Source organism: Amblyraja radiata, chromosome 6, assembly GCF_010909765.2.
Source record: "Amblyraja radiata isolate CabotCenter1 chromosome 6, sAmbRad1.1.pri, whole genome shotgun sequence".
Lineage (NCBI taxonomy): Eukaryota > Metazoa > Chordata > Chondrichthyes > Rajiformes > Rajidae > Amblyraja > Amblyraja radiata.
Genome location: NC_045961.1, coordinates 57,666,978 through 57,685,252, shown reverse-complemented (window position 1 = coordinate 57,685,252; position 18,275 = coordinate 57,666,978). Strand labels below are relative to the sequence as shown.

At 41.1% G+C, this 18,275-nt stretch overlaps 1 protein-coding gene across 1 annotated transcript in view; it reads left to right on the top strand.

Moving 5' to 3' along the window:
- Window positions 1-18,275, top strand: part of gpc6 (glypican 6) — a 745,006-nt gene that overhangs the window by 251,155 nt on the left and 475,576 nt on the right. The window contains exon 2 of the mRNA XM_033022925.1: window positions 3,938-4,096. Coding sequence (XP_032878816.1) covers window positions 3,938-4,096 — 159 coding nt within the window. The remainder of the gene's footprint in view (window positions 1-3,937; window positions 4,097-18,275) is intronic.

Genomic DNA, 18,275 nt, shown 5'->3' with positions numbered 1-18,275 from the left:
CTGCATCATCCACAGATCGATTGGCCCGATATGCAAACTGCAGAGGGTCCAGCAGGGAGTTTGTGATATTTTTTAGGGGGGGATTAGCAAATAAGAAAATATCCAGATTTGTATTGTGTTTTCAGTATGGAAAGGAGATTTATGGGTTTTCAGTCATTTAATGAAGTTGCTTTAACTACTGAGCACATTAGAGATAAATATGTTAATTGCTCATATTCTCACCCAGCTTTGTGAATTTTTGAAGACACAGTAAGGGCCCTCCTCCACACTCAGTCACAACTAGCAAGGAAATGCTTGGATGTGCACATTAATGATCTATTGAAAGAGAGGTAATAATGAATTAAATGTGCACGAGTGCCCTTGTTTGCCTCACTAAATTATTGAGTATCTATTTTCCTGCTAGTAATAACTCCATGGAAAATTGAATATTTCACAACAGAAACTCTCACATAAGCACTTAATACACTTAATTATTGTATTAACTGTTGATTGTATGTCTTTGCCATGAATTATTGCAGATGGCAAAGTGAAGGTGACAGGCCACAATTTGTTCGGTTGAGCATTTGCAAAGGATGTATGGCTATTCTTATGAAAGCTGGTGCTTTTACAAACTTTCATTTCAATCTCTGAAGTTTGCAAATGTTTCAAGTGCCCTTGAGCATGATCTATTTGTTTTCTCTGTGTCATCTTTTGCATGAAAGCACTTTATTTTATTCAGTAAATGTAGAAAACACGTTTGTTTTTTTCGGAGATAGACACAAAAAGCTGGAGTAACTCAACGGGACAGGCAGCATCTTTGGAGTGAAGCAATGGGTGACGTTTCGGATTCCTTCTCTCCAGAGATGCTGCCTGTTCCGCCGAGTTACTCCAGATTTTTGTGTCTATCTTCGGTTTAAACCAGCATCTGTAGTTCCTTACTACACGTTTGTTTTTTTTCTCTCTGAGATAATTTTTTAAAGTCCATTGGATGAGATGAAGAGCAGCTTACTTATTGGTTTACCATTAAGAATCTGGAATATTTCAGATCCTTAGAGATGCAACAATTTCCCTGCACTCTTGACGATACTAACTGCTAACTGCACCCCTATCTGCATTCAAGCCCTTTAAACATCTTGAAAACTATCTTTTGTTAATTTTTCTGTTCAGTTGCATTGATAGCTTCAAGATGAAATTATTCACTTGATGTCTTACAAATGAAAAGCGTTAACTAAAATGGAATGCTAGCTGGCCACTTCTTTATCCCTGGCATTCAGTGCAAATGTTATGATCTAATGTATTATTTTACTTGAGAATAAATTTAACATGGTTGTGATGCCTATGCAGCAATTTTTGTATCTTCAATGACAGGACGTGACTATTTCCTGGTGCAAGCCACATTATATCCCTTTAGTCAAGAAATTAAGAGAGAACCTGAGACTTAAGAAATCTAAGCAAGGTGTCTATTGACCTTCTCAGGTACAAATAATATATTGGCTCATGAAGGCAAGAAGCTAAAGTTTTAAAGGTGAATTTTTCAGGAACCAATTTTGTTGTAGAAATTAAATATGTAAGCAGAGTGGATGAGACAAATTATATTACCAAATTTCAGGTCTAGCTTCTCCTGTCACAAAATGTATATGGGATATGGGTCTGACATGGGTAAATAGGACTAGCTTTGATGGGGCATCTTCGTCGGCATGGACAAATTGAGTCTAAGGGCCTGTTTCTATGCTATGTGACTCCGTGACTAAGGAGAGAGTGTGAGATGATGGGAGAAATGTTTGCACACTGGGGTGAGGGAATGGTGCGCACAGCAAAAATAGGGGGGGTATTACTTAAAATTGGGGAATTCATTGTACCATAGGATTCTCCAATTATAAGCAGCACCCTGCCTCTCTTTCCCATGTGCCTCCCCAGCCTGATGTGCACACATTTTGACACAATCCCCCAGCTATCCTGCTCCCTTTCTGCTCCAATCTGCTCCATTTCTGTATATTTGATCTCCTCTCCTTATTTGACACCCTTTTGTCTCCTTTTCACCTCTAGCGCTTGTCACTTACTCCACCCAAACACCCCTCATCTGTATCCACCTATCATTGACAAAACTCTTGACACAGCCCTGCCTCTCTTTTCCAGCCTTTCGAAGACAAATCTGCAATGGATCAGTTAAAATTCCAACTATTATTATACCTTCTAACACAGTCATTTCACTTAATAATTTAAACCATGTATTTGAATAGAAATGGCATAGGTTTTAAACTGAAAAATCAGAATAATCCTCTGGGAGGACTGATCTGTTTAACACTGTCAACAGATAAGAATCATAATAACAAAATGAAACTGACACGCATTCTGCCCTTTCAAACACTGCACACCTTTTTTAATTTGTGAGCGTAAAAAGGGCACGTTATACTCATAGTTCTTTAAAATTTCACTGGAATAATGGGCTCTTTTGAGGGAATGTCTGAAATTCCAGTGAAAAATAACTTAATTAAGTTTTTAAAAAAAACATTAAACAAGACCGGAGGAGATAGTACAATGAATTGTTGTAACTTCCAAATAGTCATAGAACCAATTATATTATTTCAAGGCACTTTTCATATCAATATTATACTTAAACTCTCATCTGACTCGAAGACAGAATAACTGAGTTTGTCTGCGTGTGATTCATGCCCTAAATTACACCAAATTGGTACACGATAACGTCACAGTTTTTAGACCACCTTACATACCATTGTCCTGTGGTGTGGTGTATGAAAGTATCGTTCAGATTGAGGTTATATTTTACAAGTTACTCACATTTTCAACTATACAAAATCCAGTTTGAGAATTAATCACTTGCCCTTGCAGAGGCAGTTACAGCTATGATGTCACAATGGGATCTAATTTACATAAACTGCCCGTGAGCAGTGTTCCAGCCCACAATGACATCACAATGAGATCAGTAGCATTCACCTCAAGGGGGGTAGGGAGGGGAGAGGAGTTATGGAGGGAGGGAGGGAGGGAGTGCGATTTTTTTTAAAGAGCCGTTTTAATCAAATTCCTGGGTTGAGGTTTCATTTACAAAAAAAAATCCAGAATTTTCTTTGTGTGGGGGTTGGATGGAGGGGGGAGGTGAGCACTGACACCGCCTTCCCCCCCCCCCCCCCCCCCACCACATGGGGCCGATTGGACTCCGGGGAGTACCGATGCCGCCCCCAACGTGAGGTTTAATTTACAAAAAAATTGCGGTTTTCATTGTAGGGGGTGGGGGGAAGTGGAATAGGAGAGAGGTTTAATTTACCAAAAAAAATCGAGATTTTCATTGTGGGGGTGGGATGGGGGAAGGTGAGTGCCGGCACTGCTCACACCCCCCCCTCCTCCCCCCCACGTAGGGACAATTGATTGTCTCTGGGGTGCGCCGACTGAGGGTAGGGGAAAGGAGAGGGAGGGAGAGATGAGGGAGGGAGTAGGGCCGTGGAGGAGGAGAAATGCTATTTGAACATTGTGTTCAGTGGGTGAGTGAGATAAGGGAGAGGTGAGGAGTGGGGGAGCAGGGAGATAGATGTAGAGGAGGGGGTAGGAAGGGGAGAGGGGTTATCGAGGGAGGGAGTGAATGAGGGCAGGGGAAAGGAGATGTAGGGAGAGGTGAGGGAGGGTGTGGAGGACGAAGAGAGGGGAGAGAAATGAGAGGTTGAAGGGGAGGGGGAGGGAGTGTTGGGGGATGAGGGAAATCAGCCGCGCCTGCGCAGTTGGGGGTTATGGGTGAGTGGTGGAATATTGCGTTGGGCGAACGGGTTGAATTCAGGAAACGGGTGAGTGGTGGAAACAGGTTGCGTGGGGGAACGGGTGAGTGGTGAAATATTGCATTGTGGGAACGGGGCCCAACGGGTCCCACGGTCTAGTTTCCATTAAAATTCTCATTGGATGCCTAATTTTCTTGCCATGAAGTAACTAATTTTGTCTTCAATGTCTTCAGGGGAGCACCTGCAGATATGCGCACAAGGTTATACATGCTGCACTTCGGAAATGGAGGACAGGTTGAGCCAGCAGAGCAAACTGGAGTTTGAAAATATGGTGGAAGAAACAAGTCATTTTCTCCGCACAACATTTGTTTCCAGACATAAGAAGTTTGATGGTGAGTGCATTGATTTATTTTGACACCCTCTTTTGACACTCACATATGTTTATCGTTGGACACGTGCACATTTTAGACATTATTTTAGTGTAAGAATCAGATGGAATTTGGAAATATTTTTCAATCTAAGTTTCTTTGTTATCCCATACCATGACATAACTGTCAACAATAACTGTCAACAGGAATGAGATTATTTCAAGCTTTATTTAACTCATGGTTATGATGAGAGTAGACATTGCTCCTGGAAACCTGCTCTTCACAAAGTCATTGCTTTCTATTGTGGTATAAATATACCTTTGTTGCAGACTGCACATTACAAAGGACATTAATGGTTGCTAGTGAATCGCCAAATGTTAATGCAATTGAGGAGGTAAGGCAAAGAACTGTCAAAATACTGTCTATGATGAACTCAATTTGCATCTAAAATACATTGACTAAGATCATAACAGTATGTGAAACTATAAAATATGTGAATGGTGGAGCCCACTGTATATTAAATGTCTTGTGATTTGTATTCGCACTGAAATCAAGTTATGGATTAAGTGCTTAAAATCATACTGCAGCTGCATATAGAGTAGTAAGCGATTATGCTTCTAAATGTGTATGATACATATGTATAGAACCTATAAGAATTACAAAACAAACACAGGCTTGTAATTATTTGTGCAAGTAAACATAGATTTCTAAGGTTGCTTAACCATCACTTGGAGCAAAGCCCCCCCAAAAAAAAAACTGAAACCAGTCTTAATGCACCTCAATAAATGTTATCTCTGTAGCAGAGCAATTGCTACAACTAGACCTATTAAATGTAATTTTCAGGAATACAAAATTGGATACGTAATGTTTAATGATAGACAAATTCTAGGGTTTTGATAATGCTTTAATGAGATGTACAACCACGTATGTGGGTCCATCTGAATATGGAGAACCTGCTTAACGTTCTGAAACAGATGTCCAAGCAAAACAGGAGCTTTCTTGCTGGTATGACGGAGCGGAAACAATTTTATTATTTTCTGAGAAACCTTACTTCATTTCCTTCAGTCTGGAGAGTGCAAATACATGGTTGTTCAAAGCTGGAAAATCCACACCATTTCCACAAACATTGCCATCTGTATATCAAGTTTCATTCATGAGCAGTGTTAATGTGGAGAACAGTTAATTTACAGGGACCACATATTGATAAATAGCTAATAATTACAATTAGCTCACTCGTAACTAATTGACAACACTGCTTCTTTTCTGAAGTTAGAAAATCCATATGACATTTATTCAGAATTGTATGTTTTTGTATCTCTTATGAATCTCCAGGTGTTTTGTAATCTTCCTCATGCATTGATTTACGAAGTAACTAAAATAATTAAAGGAGGGATTAAGGGAATGATAACTGGAATATTGCTTTAGAAGTCCTATCAGGCACAGCATGCTGGTAACCACAATAACCAGCCAATATATCTTTCATTCTGGTATTCATGCTAAGCAAAATATCAACTTATATATAGGGAGCAGAACATGAGAAATGATAATATGCCAGTCAACAGAATCAAATGTCATAAGGCACCTACAATTGGCAGCCAATACTCGGATCTTCATCTCACTCCAGCAATCAAATAATTAACAAAAACCTATTTCAAATGATTTCATTGTTTCCTTTGTTCAAGACATTGGTGTACATTATATATTGTCCATTAAAATGACAGAATCCTGGATCTGATCTGATATTAAAATTACATTGTAACATAAACTCAAAGCCCTCATATATAAAATGGAACTGGCTTTGACAAGAAGAGAAAGGACCAATAATATTTGATGTTGGCTTGCTAGATCTGATTTCAAAGGTTTAAAGTACCTGCATGTAATGCCTTATCCAACGGACAAATGGCTAGAAATATTCTCATGACTCAAAGGGTGCATTCAACTGTAATACATGAGGCTCCTACTGCAGTATTTTAAGGCACACAAGGTATAAACTTCGTGCAGGATAGAACAGTGAGCATGATAATAAGGCTTTCCCTCTGTCATTACCTAACATGCAAAGTAACTTTAATTTGTCAGCTTTCAAATTATGTTGGACATGATGGATAGGTGAAAAGAGGACTAGTGTATAAAGACATTTGGACCTGAGGGAGAGATAGGGACTTATAGGGTCAGGTCACAGTGTCGGCATTTATTAGTTGGGACTGGAGGTGATTGCAGTCAGAAGCTGGATGGAGGGGGAGATGAGAGTGAGTTGGGGCTCAGTGCTGGGGCATAAAGGAGGGCTGTGTAGATGTATGTAAGGTAAGTTAATTTTTTGAAAGATAATGTACCTGAAGTAGGATGCATGTTTTTTATCTACAGTGTCAAGCACATTTGACAATTCCACTTTAATTGATATGCCTTATCTTTGTGAAAAACTATTTGCATGAGTGGTTCTTGTAACTCATGGCCAAGTACAGGCACTCCCTGACTTTCATAAAGCTTACGTTCTGTGAACCCTTACGTAAGTCAGATTTTACGTAAGTCAGAATCACCAACTCTGCATCTGTTTCTACCCTTTGCCAAAATAAATTGTCTCGGCAGTGTCTGGCTGTGTCTGAAGCACTTTCTACGGCACATGACCTTCTGGGTAAACAATGGTGCATTGCTGGCTTGCTTCCGATGTAAACTTGAGTGATTGTACAGTGTTGTGGAAATTATAAACAGCCTTGATTGCACTAATGACTGTACAGAATTGTTTACATATGTGCGAGTGTACTTAAGTAGCCTTTTAGTGTAAGTTAAGGAATGTCTCTACTTGCAAAAGAATGTTTAAGTGAGTTGAATCTAAATATGTGATGACCTATATTAGGTACCATGGCGTGTGTCCAAGTGGTGCCATACACCCTCCCTACAGAGGACCTGTGGGAAGTGCATTATACAGTGGTCCCTTTGGTAAAATTGCATATGATAAATAAAACATGAAATGCTCATTTGAATTTCTTGGGTAACATGTTCATTGGTGCAGTTGTCCTCAGTACAAATATTAACCTAGATAAAATTCATTTGTCTAGTGCATGTTTTGAACCTACAGTTTTTTGACTTGACAGATAGTGTTACCACCAAATTGATTCTTCGACTTGGTTCTTCAAATTAAAGGAATGCTCTTAAAAATGACAACTTTCTAAAGTCATGTCCCATAAAACAGTTTGAAATCATGTGGGTATTTTGAAAGAGAGATGGTGCTGCGTGAAAAGTTCCAGGATTTATGGCTGGTGGCTGTTTTGTTGATCGGTATTGTGTAGCCATTGAACCTGTAATATTAATATCAGGAAATACAGATTAAACTAATATTTCATTATATGTAGAACAATGATAAATTCAATTTGAAATGGTGATCCAACAGTTTTAATTAAACGAGAAAAGAGAAAGGAAAATATATTACACTTCTGTTGAAACCCATGAAATGCTGGAAATAGAGTACAGCTGACCAAACTCTACTATGAAATATGTTTATGTGGGCTTATTTCCCAGTCTCATGTTTGTCACTTGTGAGTTATCTAATTTTTGTTGCTAATGAAGACATGAATAAAGTGGCTGATGCTTATTGGACATTCAAACAATTTTGACTGATGCACAAAGTAGGGGGCATGAAGAAGGATCCTTATTCAAAATGTCACCTATCCAAGTTCTCCAGAAATGCTGCCCGAGGCACTGTTACTCCAACACGTTGTGTCTTCTTTTGACTGATGCACCTTTGCAGTGAATTAAACTGAACGTTCAATTCATCATTCTGGAGGTTACTATTACAATTCAACAGAAATTAGGTCTGTACACCCAACAAATGACACATTTCAAGAATCATATATGCAACAATATTAATTAATGGTACTCAATATATGTATTTTTCTTTATTTTTTATGGGTGTCTACTGGTGTAACCCTGTAGGACTTTGGTAAGGCTGCATTTAGAATATTGCATGCAGTTCTGGTCTCCCCATTATAGGAAAGATGTGGAGGCTTTGGAGAGGATGCAGAGGAGGTTTACTAGAATGCTGCCTGGATTAGAGGGTTTCAGCTACAGGGATACACTTGGATTAATTTCTTGGAAATGTCGGTGGTTGTGGGGAGACGATAGCGGTATTTAAAATTATGAGAGGTATAAATAGGGTAGACAGTCGGAACCTTTTTCCCCACTGTGGAAATGTCCAACAATAGAGGGCATAGATATAAGGTGAGATGGAAAAAGTTTAATATAGATATGCAGGGCAAGGTTTTAACCCAGAGAATGGAACACATTGCCAGAGGATGTGATGGAGGGGGATACAAAGTTGCCATTTAAGGGGCTTTTAGCTAGGCACATGGAAGTGTAGGGAATAGAGGGATATGGATCATGTACAGGCAGATGTGAACAGTTGAACTTGGCATCATGTTTAGCATAAACATTGTGGATCTAAGGGCATGTTCCTGTGCTGTACTGCACTATGTTGTATGCAGCATAAGTAATGAATATCACTAACCCGAAACATTAATTTTGTTCCTCTCTGTGCAAATTTGCCTGACCTGCTGATTATCGTTTTTAATTCTGATTTTCAGCGTCTGCAGTATTTTGCTTCTAACATTAATGTTGCTCTTTGTTAGCGTTTCCTAGTAAATGTCACTGAGCCATTACAAAATCCCTAGCATGGTCGTTTGTCTTCAAATGATACTCGCATGGTTGTGGTAATGTTCAGCTTTCTAAATCAAATATAGGGGGTTTGTGGTTGGGGTAAAAAGGTACTAGAAAATGAAATGAAAGTTCTCAATGTTGATGTGTTGCCAGTGATACTTTTAATGGTGGTTTGAATCTTTGATACTGTTTCAAATTTCAATAATTTCCCTTACCAAGAATGACAAAGAAAGTTTTAACATGAAGAATCTAGAATACTTCCTTGGAATATCTGTGTACTATTTAATGTTGAGCAAAAAAACATCGCGCGGGGCTCCGAAAAACTGACACTGTTCAAAAATTCCTCGCGGCAACGGCCTGCCGGCCCGCAGCCGCATTGTGACAGTACGCACCGCCTTGACACCGTACGCACCGTCTCGACGCCGTACGCAGCGTCTTGACGGCATACGCCTAGCGCGATCTTCTCGCGGATTCGCTCGAACTTCACGTCAACTCGTACGGTATCATTCGACCTCCGCGCAGCCCCCGCTTCCGGTTTGGTCGCGCTCACCGCATGCAGTCGCATGCTGGTGGGACAGGCCCTGTACGGGGATCAATCGACCACCGCGCGATTCACTGGACTGATCCAATAAAAGCATCCAAAATGAGCATGATATTTGTTGTCAGTATTCAGATTTCCAGAGCCATTAGAATATCTACTTACTAATACTTTTACATAATTTGACTTGACTGCTATGTTTGAAAACACTGCAATTTGTAAATTATTTCACTAAATAGTACCAGACTTTGTTGAGTCTATTTTTTAAAGTTATGTGCCAATTGGTTTTGATTCCAGGATGACAAAAGGAAATAGAATGGAATCAGTAATAATACAAAGCCACAGTGTCAGATGTAGAGTTCCCTAACTCTGGTGGGACAATGCATGTAGTTTATTTCTTGCTCTGCAGATATGCTACTTGACATGTTAAGTGTTTTCAGATTTTTCTGTTTCATGGCAGCATGATATTACCTATCATACCAAAATAACTTTTCTCTTTTCTATACTCTTGAGATTTCTAGAACAATTCATTATTTTACGCGAAACCCATCAGCTTTTATATACTGTGGATTACTAGCTACGTCAAATTCTATTTAAAAATACAGATAAATGGTAGGCCTCTGGGTAGTGTTGTAGAGCAGAGGGATCTATGAGTACAAGTGCATGGTTCCATGAAGGTCAAGTCGCAGATAGATAAGGTGGTCAAAAAGGCTTTTGGCACTTTGGCCTTCATCACTCAAGAAAATCTTCAGAAATGATTTACGAGGATGTTGCCAGGGCTAGAGGGTGTGAGCTATAGGGAGAGGTTGAGTAGGCTGGGTCTCTATTCCATGGAACGTAGGAGGATGAGGGGAGACCTTATAGAGGTATACAAAATCATGAGAGGAATAGATCAGGTAGATGCACAGAGTCTTTTACCCAGAGTAGGGGAATCGAGGACCAGAGGACACAGGTTCAAGGTGAAGGGCAAAAGATTAAATAGGAATCCGAGGGGTAACTTTTTCACACAGAGGGTGGTGGGTGTATGGAACAAGCTGCCAGAGGAGGTAGTTGAGGCTGGGACTACCCCATCGTTTAAGAAACAGTTGGACAGGTACATGGATAGGACAGGTTAGGAGGGTCATGGACCAAGCGCTGGCAAGTGGGACTAGGGTAGCTGGGACATTGTTGGCCGGTGTGGGTGAGTTGGGCCGAATGGCCTGTTTCCACACTGTATTAATCTATGACTCTATGACTCTACTAAGAGACATTTCAATGTGTCTCTAGACAAAGCATGTTGGTGCAAGGACTATGTAAGAAAGGACAAACTTTGCCACCATCTTACTTGAAACTTTCATTGCCAAGTCACAACTGTGCTATGGTGTGATCATCTAAGATCTGTTTTTTACAGTTTGCGCATGGTATTGTGCAGAACAGAATCAGGCTTTTTGGCTCACTGAATCTGGGAACCTGGAGTTAATGTGAGGCATCACCAGTCTCTCAAAGCACTTCATGATGGTGGATGTCAGAACTGGATGCTAGTCATTAAGGAACACTATTTTTTAGTAGCAGAATGATAGTACTCTTTTTGAAACAAATGGGGACCTCAGAATGGAATAGTGAGAGCTTAAAGATGTCTGTGAATACCTCTGCCAGCTGAACTGTGGCCACGGCCAGGAACTCCATTGGACCAGTTGCTTTCCGCTGATTTACTCTCAGGAAACCCGTTACTATGCCTACCACAGTAACCGTTGGTACAGACACTCCCAAGACTGGTGGGGAAAGTGGCATTCCTCCAGACTCTTCTGTTCAAAGGAGGTGGAGAATGTATTGAGTAAAGGGGCTGTCCCACTGCGGCGACCTAATCTGCGAGTTTAGACGAGTTTGCCCTCGACTCAAATTCGCAGCATGGTCGACACATGGTCCTAGGAGGTCCTATGAGGTCACTGGAACTCTCCTTCATGCTCGAGGGAAGTTACCGAACACCTGCTGCCTCAGCTAGGTCGCAGAGAATTTTTCAGCATGTTGAAACATTTTCCGCAAGTAAAATTTGGTCGGCATGGTTCTTTTTAACTCGTAGTGCAGTTGAGTGGGGTCCTAGTTAGTTACAAGCACTCAAGGGCAGCCGTAGGCAATCTCCATCGCTGACCGGGCATTTTGATTGGCTCATTGGAGTTTTCAGGACCAAGGAAAACCGACCGGTAGGTAAAATGCCCGCTAAACTTAATTATACTTCATAAAAGTGTCTCCACTCCTTCTTCCCCCTTCTCCCCCATCCTCTCTCCTTCTCTCTCCTTCTCTCTCCTTCTCTCCCGTTCTCTCCCCTTCTCTTTTCTTCTCTCCCCTTCTTTCCCCCCACCAGCGCACTCTGAAGGACTTACCGTACACTGTGCAGTCGTCTTTTACCTTCCTCTTCATCGCGGGTCTGAATTTCAGACAGCCCTCCCCCGCTTTCCCTGGCCCCCGCCTTTGCAATGTGTTTGTGTGTGTGTGTGTGCGGTCGGTCGATCCAGCTCGCGGTTTCAACGCTGACGGTCGATCCAGCAAGAGGTTTACCAGGCGAGTGCCCTTTAGCTTGAAGGTCAAAGACACTCTTCTTAACTCGCGGATTAGGCCGCCGCTGTGGGAGGGACCCACAGTTGCTAGTGATACTGCCCTCCTTCGCTTTGTAGCCCGTTATGGTGTAGCCTGTTATTGCAAGCCTTGCCTCACTCCATAGGTATCTGTGTCAATGCCTCCGGCCTCCAGCAGGGTCTGGAATTCTCTTCTGGCATCCTTAATGGCTCTCAAAGGTCCTAGATGGATTTTTTGTACCGCTCTGTATCATTTCACTCAAATGCTGCAGACTTGCATTTCACTTGGATTTGGGACCGGACCTCATTGTTCATCTAGCAGGGAAAGGAAGGATGGTAGTTACCAAAAATTGGAGAATTTAATGTCCATACCATTGGGTTGTATCAAACGGAATATGAAGTGTTGTTCCTCAAGTTTGCTTGTGGCCTCAGTCTGCCAATGGGTGGAGGCCCAGGACAGAAAGGTCACTATTGGAATGGGAAGAGAAGTTAAATGCTTAGCAACCAGAAGATGTAGTAGGCCTTAGCAGACTGAGTAGATGTTTGGCGACACAGTCGCCGAGTTTGCGCTTGGTTTCACCGATGTACAGGAGACCTCATCGGGAATGCTGGACGCAGTAGATGAGGCTGGAGGAGGTGTGTGTGAACTTCTGTCTCACCTAGAAGGATTGTTGGGGTTCCTGGAAGGGGAGGAGGGAGAGGTGTTACATCTCCTGCGGTTGCAGGGGAAAGTACCTGGGGATAGGGTGGTTTGGGTAGGAAGGGGTCCAAAGGGGCATACCTGTTGTTGAAGGGAATGGGCCCCAGGGGATTCCTGCACTCAGCCTTTTCCATTACCTGGAGGTCACCCATCCATTTAAGGCCGGCATCTTGGGTGTTTAAAGATAACCAATTGGGTTTATTTCCCTCTTACCAATAATGAACATATTTAAAAAATGTGTGCCTTTGCTGGTATTGCAGGCTTTACCTTTGTTTTGACTGCAGGACTTGTGGACGCTACGTGGCAGCTCTGGCATTTTCAACTCCCTCAATACCCAGATGGTGCAGCGAATCACGCAGGTCAATGTTTGGTATCCAGTCAGCAATCACCATGCTTTCATTCAGCAGCAGTTCTTTGCAGCTGGTATTTGCGTCATCAGTTTAATCTCCTTTGGGTTCTTCACAGCAGTTTAGGAGAGCAGCTGGAAACTAATGTCAAAGTGAGTTGATTTGCAAGGCAATTGTTTAAATCTTCCGAAAATGGCTCTGGAACATTGGCGTGATCTTTAGCAGAGGATAGTGATACACTGTAATCACATAGCATTAGATTGGAAATATTGCAACTGAGCTGGCACTGGGCCAAGGGATGGAAAGCTTCAGAGGTTCCTGTGCAGCTGGCAGTCTTTTTACTCTAATGTTGCTTGAGCAAGTTTGCTTGCTCCTGAGTACTTGGCATCGTGTGGTGCATGCAAACTATTTATTTCTGACACTGTTGCTTTATTTAGATGTTTAGATTGAAGTAACATCTTTACGCATTTTGAGTGAGCATGGTGTGAACTATCTGCAGGAAGTTGGAAGGGTCAGAGAGGGGGAATTACTTTTTATGTAAATAATGTCCTTTCCAGGTCACAGGAGACACATCTGCACTATCAATTACAGTAACAGAGCCAGTCTTCATCTATTTGCTGATTTGTCTGCTGGAGAGGTTTTGCTTTGATCTATATTTCAGGTCTCTTGGGCTTCTGTGGCAGAAGATTAGATTTATTGACAGGCCAAAATGGAATGTGTGGGCCAGCTGTCGATCTTTGTAAGGATTGAAAAGGCAGCTTAATTCTGAAATATGGCATCTGTCATTTGTTTTTTCCTTGCAAGGCTTCATTCTGTTTACTAATTTGCATGCACTTCTTCTGTTGAGATTTGACGTTATCCTTCGGCAAATATGGTAATGTGATAATTAACAAGTGTCTGAGAAAGGTGTTACCAGAAATATAACCTCAATAAACTTACTCGTGGCTCAATGCTCTTCTGATGAAGGACCAATGCCTAGCATATTAATTTGTAATTCGAAAACCATTTTGCAGATGCTGCAATCCTGAAATTTAAGCAGAAAATGTCAAAGGTATTCAGCTGGTCAGACAACATGTGGGGAGAGAGAAATTTAGATAAAGTTTCAGGTTAATGACTCTTTATTGATGATGAGAATTTTGTTTATCGCCATAGACGCTGCCTGATCTGCTGAGTAATTTCAACATTTTCTATTTATTTCTTAATATATGAACTAATTTTCCACAAATTTGCTGTTTGATCTGCTGAGTTCTTGCAAGACTTTGATCAAGCGATATTGTGAGCCTTTCTAAAATAAGGACAATAAGTCCTGTTATTGTGTGTATATTTGTTGTGTTGGTACTTTGTGCACGTAAAACTTCAGCAGGTAAGAATTTCATTGTTTCAGTCCAAGTGCATATGACAATGAAATACTCTTGACTCTTGGAAATCTGCAGATGGGGAACAGAAGTGGGGTTTGGAGAATCCCAGGAGCCTGATCTAGGATTCTGCTGAATAAAACTTGTTACTTCGATCTTTCAGTTCCCCACGAGTATGTCAGCCAAAGTAACAAGGGGCAAGAGAAGAGGAAATAAATCTGAAGACTTGAAAATAAGTGATTAGGTGTAACCAAATTTAATCCTGCTTTCAAAACCATAGCAATGGGCTTGCCTGAAGTTACTTTTTCCATTACATCGACATAACCATTGATCTGTTAAAATAATGTACGTTTAGAGAAAATAGTTGTATGCTGGAATAACATTGAGTAGGAGTTTCTGATTAAAGCAACTGTTATTTCCTTTTATTCTCCCACCAGTGTCACTCTCCAAAGATGTATCCGCTCTCTGTAAATGTTGGATAAACTTCAAATGTAGTTTAATGAATGTATGCAAAACATTGTCAATTTTTCGTGTACATTTCTGCACCGATATTTCAAATTAATTCCTTTGGCTATGTTTCTTTTAGTTACAATAATGTTACAAAGAGGGCATCACAGTAATTACAACTGAAATACTCTCACTAGTTAATCAGGAGGTTGTGGTTAAAGTTCTGCTTGAGAAGTCTGAGCACATGATCTATACGGACATTCGAACACTTTGGCATAGTGGCACAGCAGTAGAGTTGCTACCTTACAGCGCCAGAGACCCGGGTTTGATCCTGACCATGGGTGCTGTCTATACGGAGTTTGTACGTTTCCCCGTGACCTGTGTGGGCTTTTCCTGGGTGCTGTCAACACTCCAAAGACGCACTGGTTTGTAGGTTAATTGGCTTTGGTAAACTTGTAAATTGTCCCGAGGGTGTAGGATAGTGTTAGTGTATGGGGATCGTCTGTCGGCACGGACTCAATGGGCCGAAGGACCTGTTTCCAAGCTGTATCTCTAGCTAAACTAAACACAACTGTAAGAAGGAGAAATGTCTTGTTTGAGAGAAGGTGCTGAAGTGAAGCCTCTCCACTTCTTTCAGGTAGATTAAAACATTTCCATGACACAAATTTGATGAACAGCAGTGAAACTCTTAAGACAGATTTTATATCCTTCAAGCAGTACCAAAATGGACTAAAAAGGACACCAAGTGCATTAACAGTAGGTCAGGAAGCACTTCTGAAGGACATAGATATGTGATGTTTCGGTTCAGACTGAATTTTGGGGGAGGAGACGGAAAAGGGGCGAGGCAGGACAAAGTGTCGTACGTAATAGGTCGACACAGGCAAGGGTTCTTTTAAATCACAGGTAGATAGAACTAAGGCCAGAGATGATAACATTAAGTGTGAGACTGAGTGCAGATTGTGAAGCCAGGAGCAGGAAAGTAGCAGGAGGAGGTGGGGGCGGTGGAAGATAGAGATAGGTGGGAGTTCAGATGGGGCACAAGATATCATTCTCTTTGTGATATTCCTTCCGGTTAGTTTGCAACCCAACGGTATGCATGTTGAATTCTCCAATGTTAGGTAACCCCTTGACTCGATGTGCAAACTGCAGATGCTGGTTAGTACACAAAAGGACACAAAGAGCTGGAATATCTCAGCATCTCTGGAGAACATGGAAAGGTGACGTTTCGGGTCAAGACTCTTCTTCAGACTCATTTTTGTCGGGTGGAAGGGGGGGTGGGGGAGGAGAGAGAAGAAAGCTGGAAAAGGGGAGAGGCAGAACAAAACATTGCAGGCAATAGGTTGAAACAAGTGAGTGGGATTCTTGACAGGCAGATGGTTGGAACAAAGGTCAGAGATAAGAACAGTAATTGTGAGACAGGTTTGAAGAATTGCAGATTGTGAAGCCAGAGGGAGGAAAGTAGGGAAGGGGGGTGGGGGGGTAGGGAAGGGGGGTGGGGGGGATGGAGGGGAGGGGTCAGGTGGGAGTCCAGGTGGAGCACAATGGGGGTTAGTTTGCATTTACCTAAAATTGGAGAATTCAACATGAGTGATGCAGACATGGCAGATACATTGAGGTTGTGTTCATTGCTATAAGGATGAAAAGCAAGGAAAATCAAATGAAGATGATTGTCAAAATAACCAAAAGTTTTACAAGGAAAATTGTTTTTACCAAGTGAATGGTTAGAATGTCAAATGTACGGACTGCCCTGGCTGCAGAGGAAACGGTCTCAATTGCAAAATTCCAAAGGGAGCTAGGTAAGTATCTGTAAGGAAAGAACTCACAACGTTGCCTTAGGTAGTCGAATGGGAGTAGTGAAATTGTTTATTGGGACATGAAGGGTTGAGTTGCCTCCTTCTGTACCATAACCATCTATTGATTTTTATGATTCTTTGAAACTTAATGTGTGGCACCGTTCCCAGACTGTCCTCTCTCTCCAGACTGAAGTCGCACAGAAGGGTTATGAACCATATCAATAACTGGAATATAATGTCCCTACTTTCCCTGTAATGCTGAAAATAGATGGTAATGCGAACTTTAATGTTCTGTAGCTCCGCTGATAAGTGATAATAGATCCATTAATAATAGAGGACACAGTATGTGCCTTTACCATATAGCAGACAATGGTGATTAACATACAGTACTCGACAAATAACTGTTTGATTTGGAAGTCACCATTAGTCATAACAAACTGAATTGGGATGCCATAATTGCAGTTGAGCTTCTTTCAATTAACATTGAGTGATAATCGATATTCATTAAATATGTGTTTGATTCTTTTGAAGCTCAAATTGCAATTTAAAGATTGGAATTTAAAGTAATGTAGTTTCATTTTTCTCATGTTGAAAGATTATCGGGTTATCACTTACGATCTGAGAGTCTCCAATGAATATAAAGCATGTATAACATTTCAAATTTCCTGGATTCACATTGATAATAACAAACATTTGCTGCCAAAGGCTCTTGCAGACTAATTAAATAAAGGCATGCCACAAGATCTCTTAGAATTGTAATAATTAAATATTCTTTGGTGAAATTATATTGCTGTGAAGCTATCTACTTTGTGTCAGGATTTGTAACCCTTCTCCAATGCAAGCATACAATTATTTAAATGGTGATCTCTACAATTATTCTTATAAATCAGATAATATGGAAAGACCATTACTGAGGTGTTTAATTATGCTCGAACAAGAGTGAAACTTGTGAACTCAAGTGATTATTAATATTAAACCATTCAATTTTCCATTTGTAAATTTGCACTAGATAGTTAAAACATACCAGGTTTTAATGCCTGTGAACATTTCTTTACTGACAAAAGAATATATTATGAGCACATCACGTTATGGCTTTGCTTTATGTGTTTCTTCTTCCAGAAATGCATAAGGCAAAACTATAACACGGTGTTATGTGAAGTTGGTTAAGCAAGCATGAAGTTGAGTGGATCACTTTATTTATTCTACTTTATTTTCATGACAATCATATTTTTGTGTTACAATATGTTTCCATTAATGTTTTCATTTTATAATAATATTTTTTGTTTGTTTTAAATCTATTTGAATAGTTTTCAACATGACTACCAGGTACACTGAAACAAGTTGTTTGTGCCTGCTTGCCTCTTAGATACTGTTTGGCTTCTCGGATGCTGCAGGAGGAGAGCTTCTAGCTTCTCTAGCCTAGTACACAAGCAGTGGGTGAATAAGTGCCAGACCTAATGAGTCCAGGTAGTGGTCCGGTTTCATAATGATTTGAGCCGTTAGATACTAAACTAAGTGGTGTGATGTATGTTTATAGCTTGCTGAGGGTGCCTTAAAGGGCCTGTCCCACGTAGGCAAATTTTCAGCGGATGCCCTCGACTGTCAAGTTCGCGGCACTCGCCTGAAAAACCGGGAACTGAAACGGTGACTGTCAGAATGGAACACACACGCGCACGCGCGCACGCACACACACACACACACACACACACACACACACACACACGCCAGGGCAAGCGGGGGGAGCGCAAAAATTCACACGTTTTAAGAGGCCAGACAACTTTTAATAAGCCAGAAATACACAGTTGTGAAGTTCGGCGGACTGCA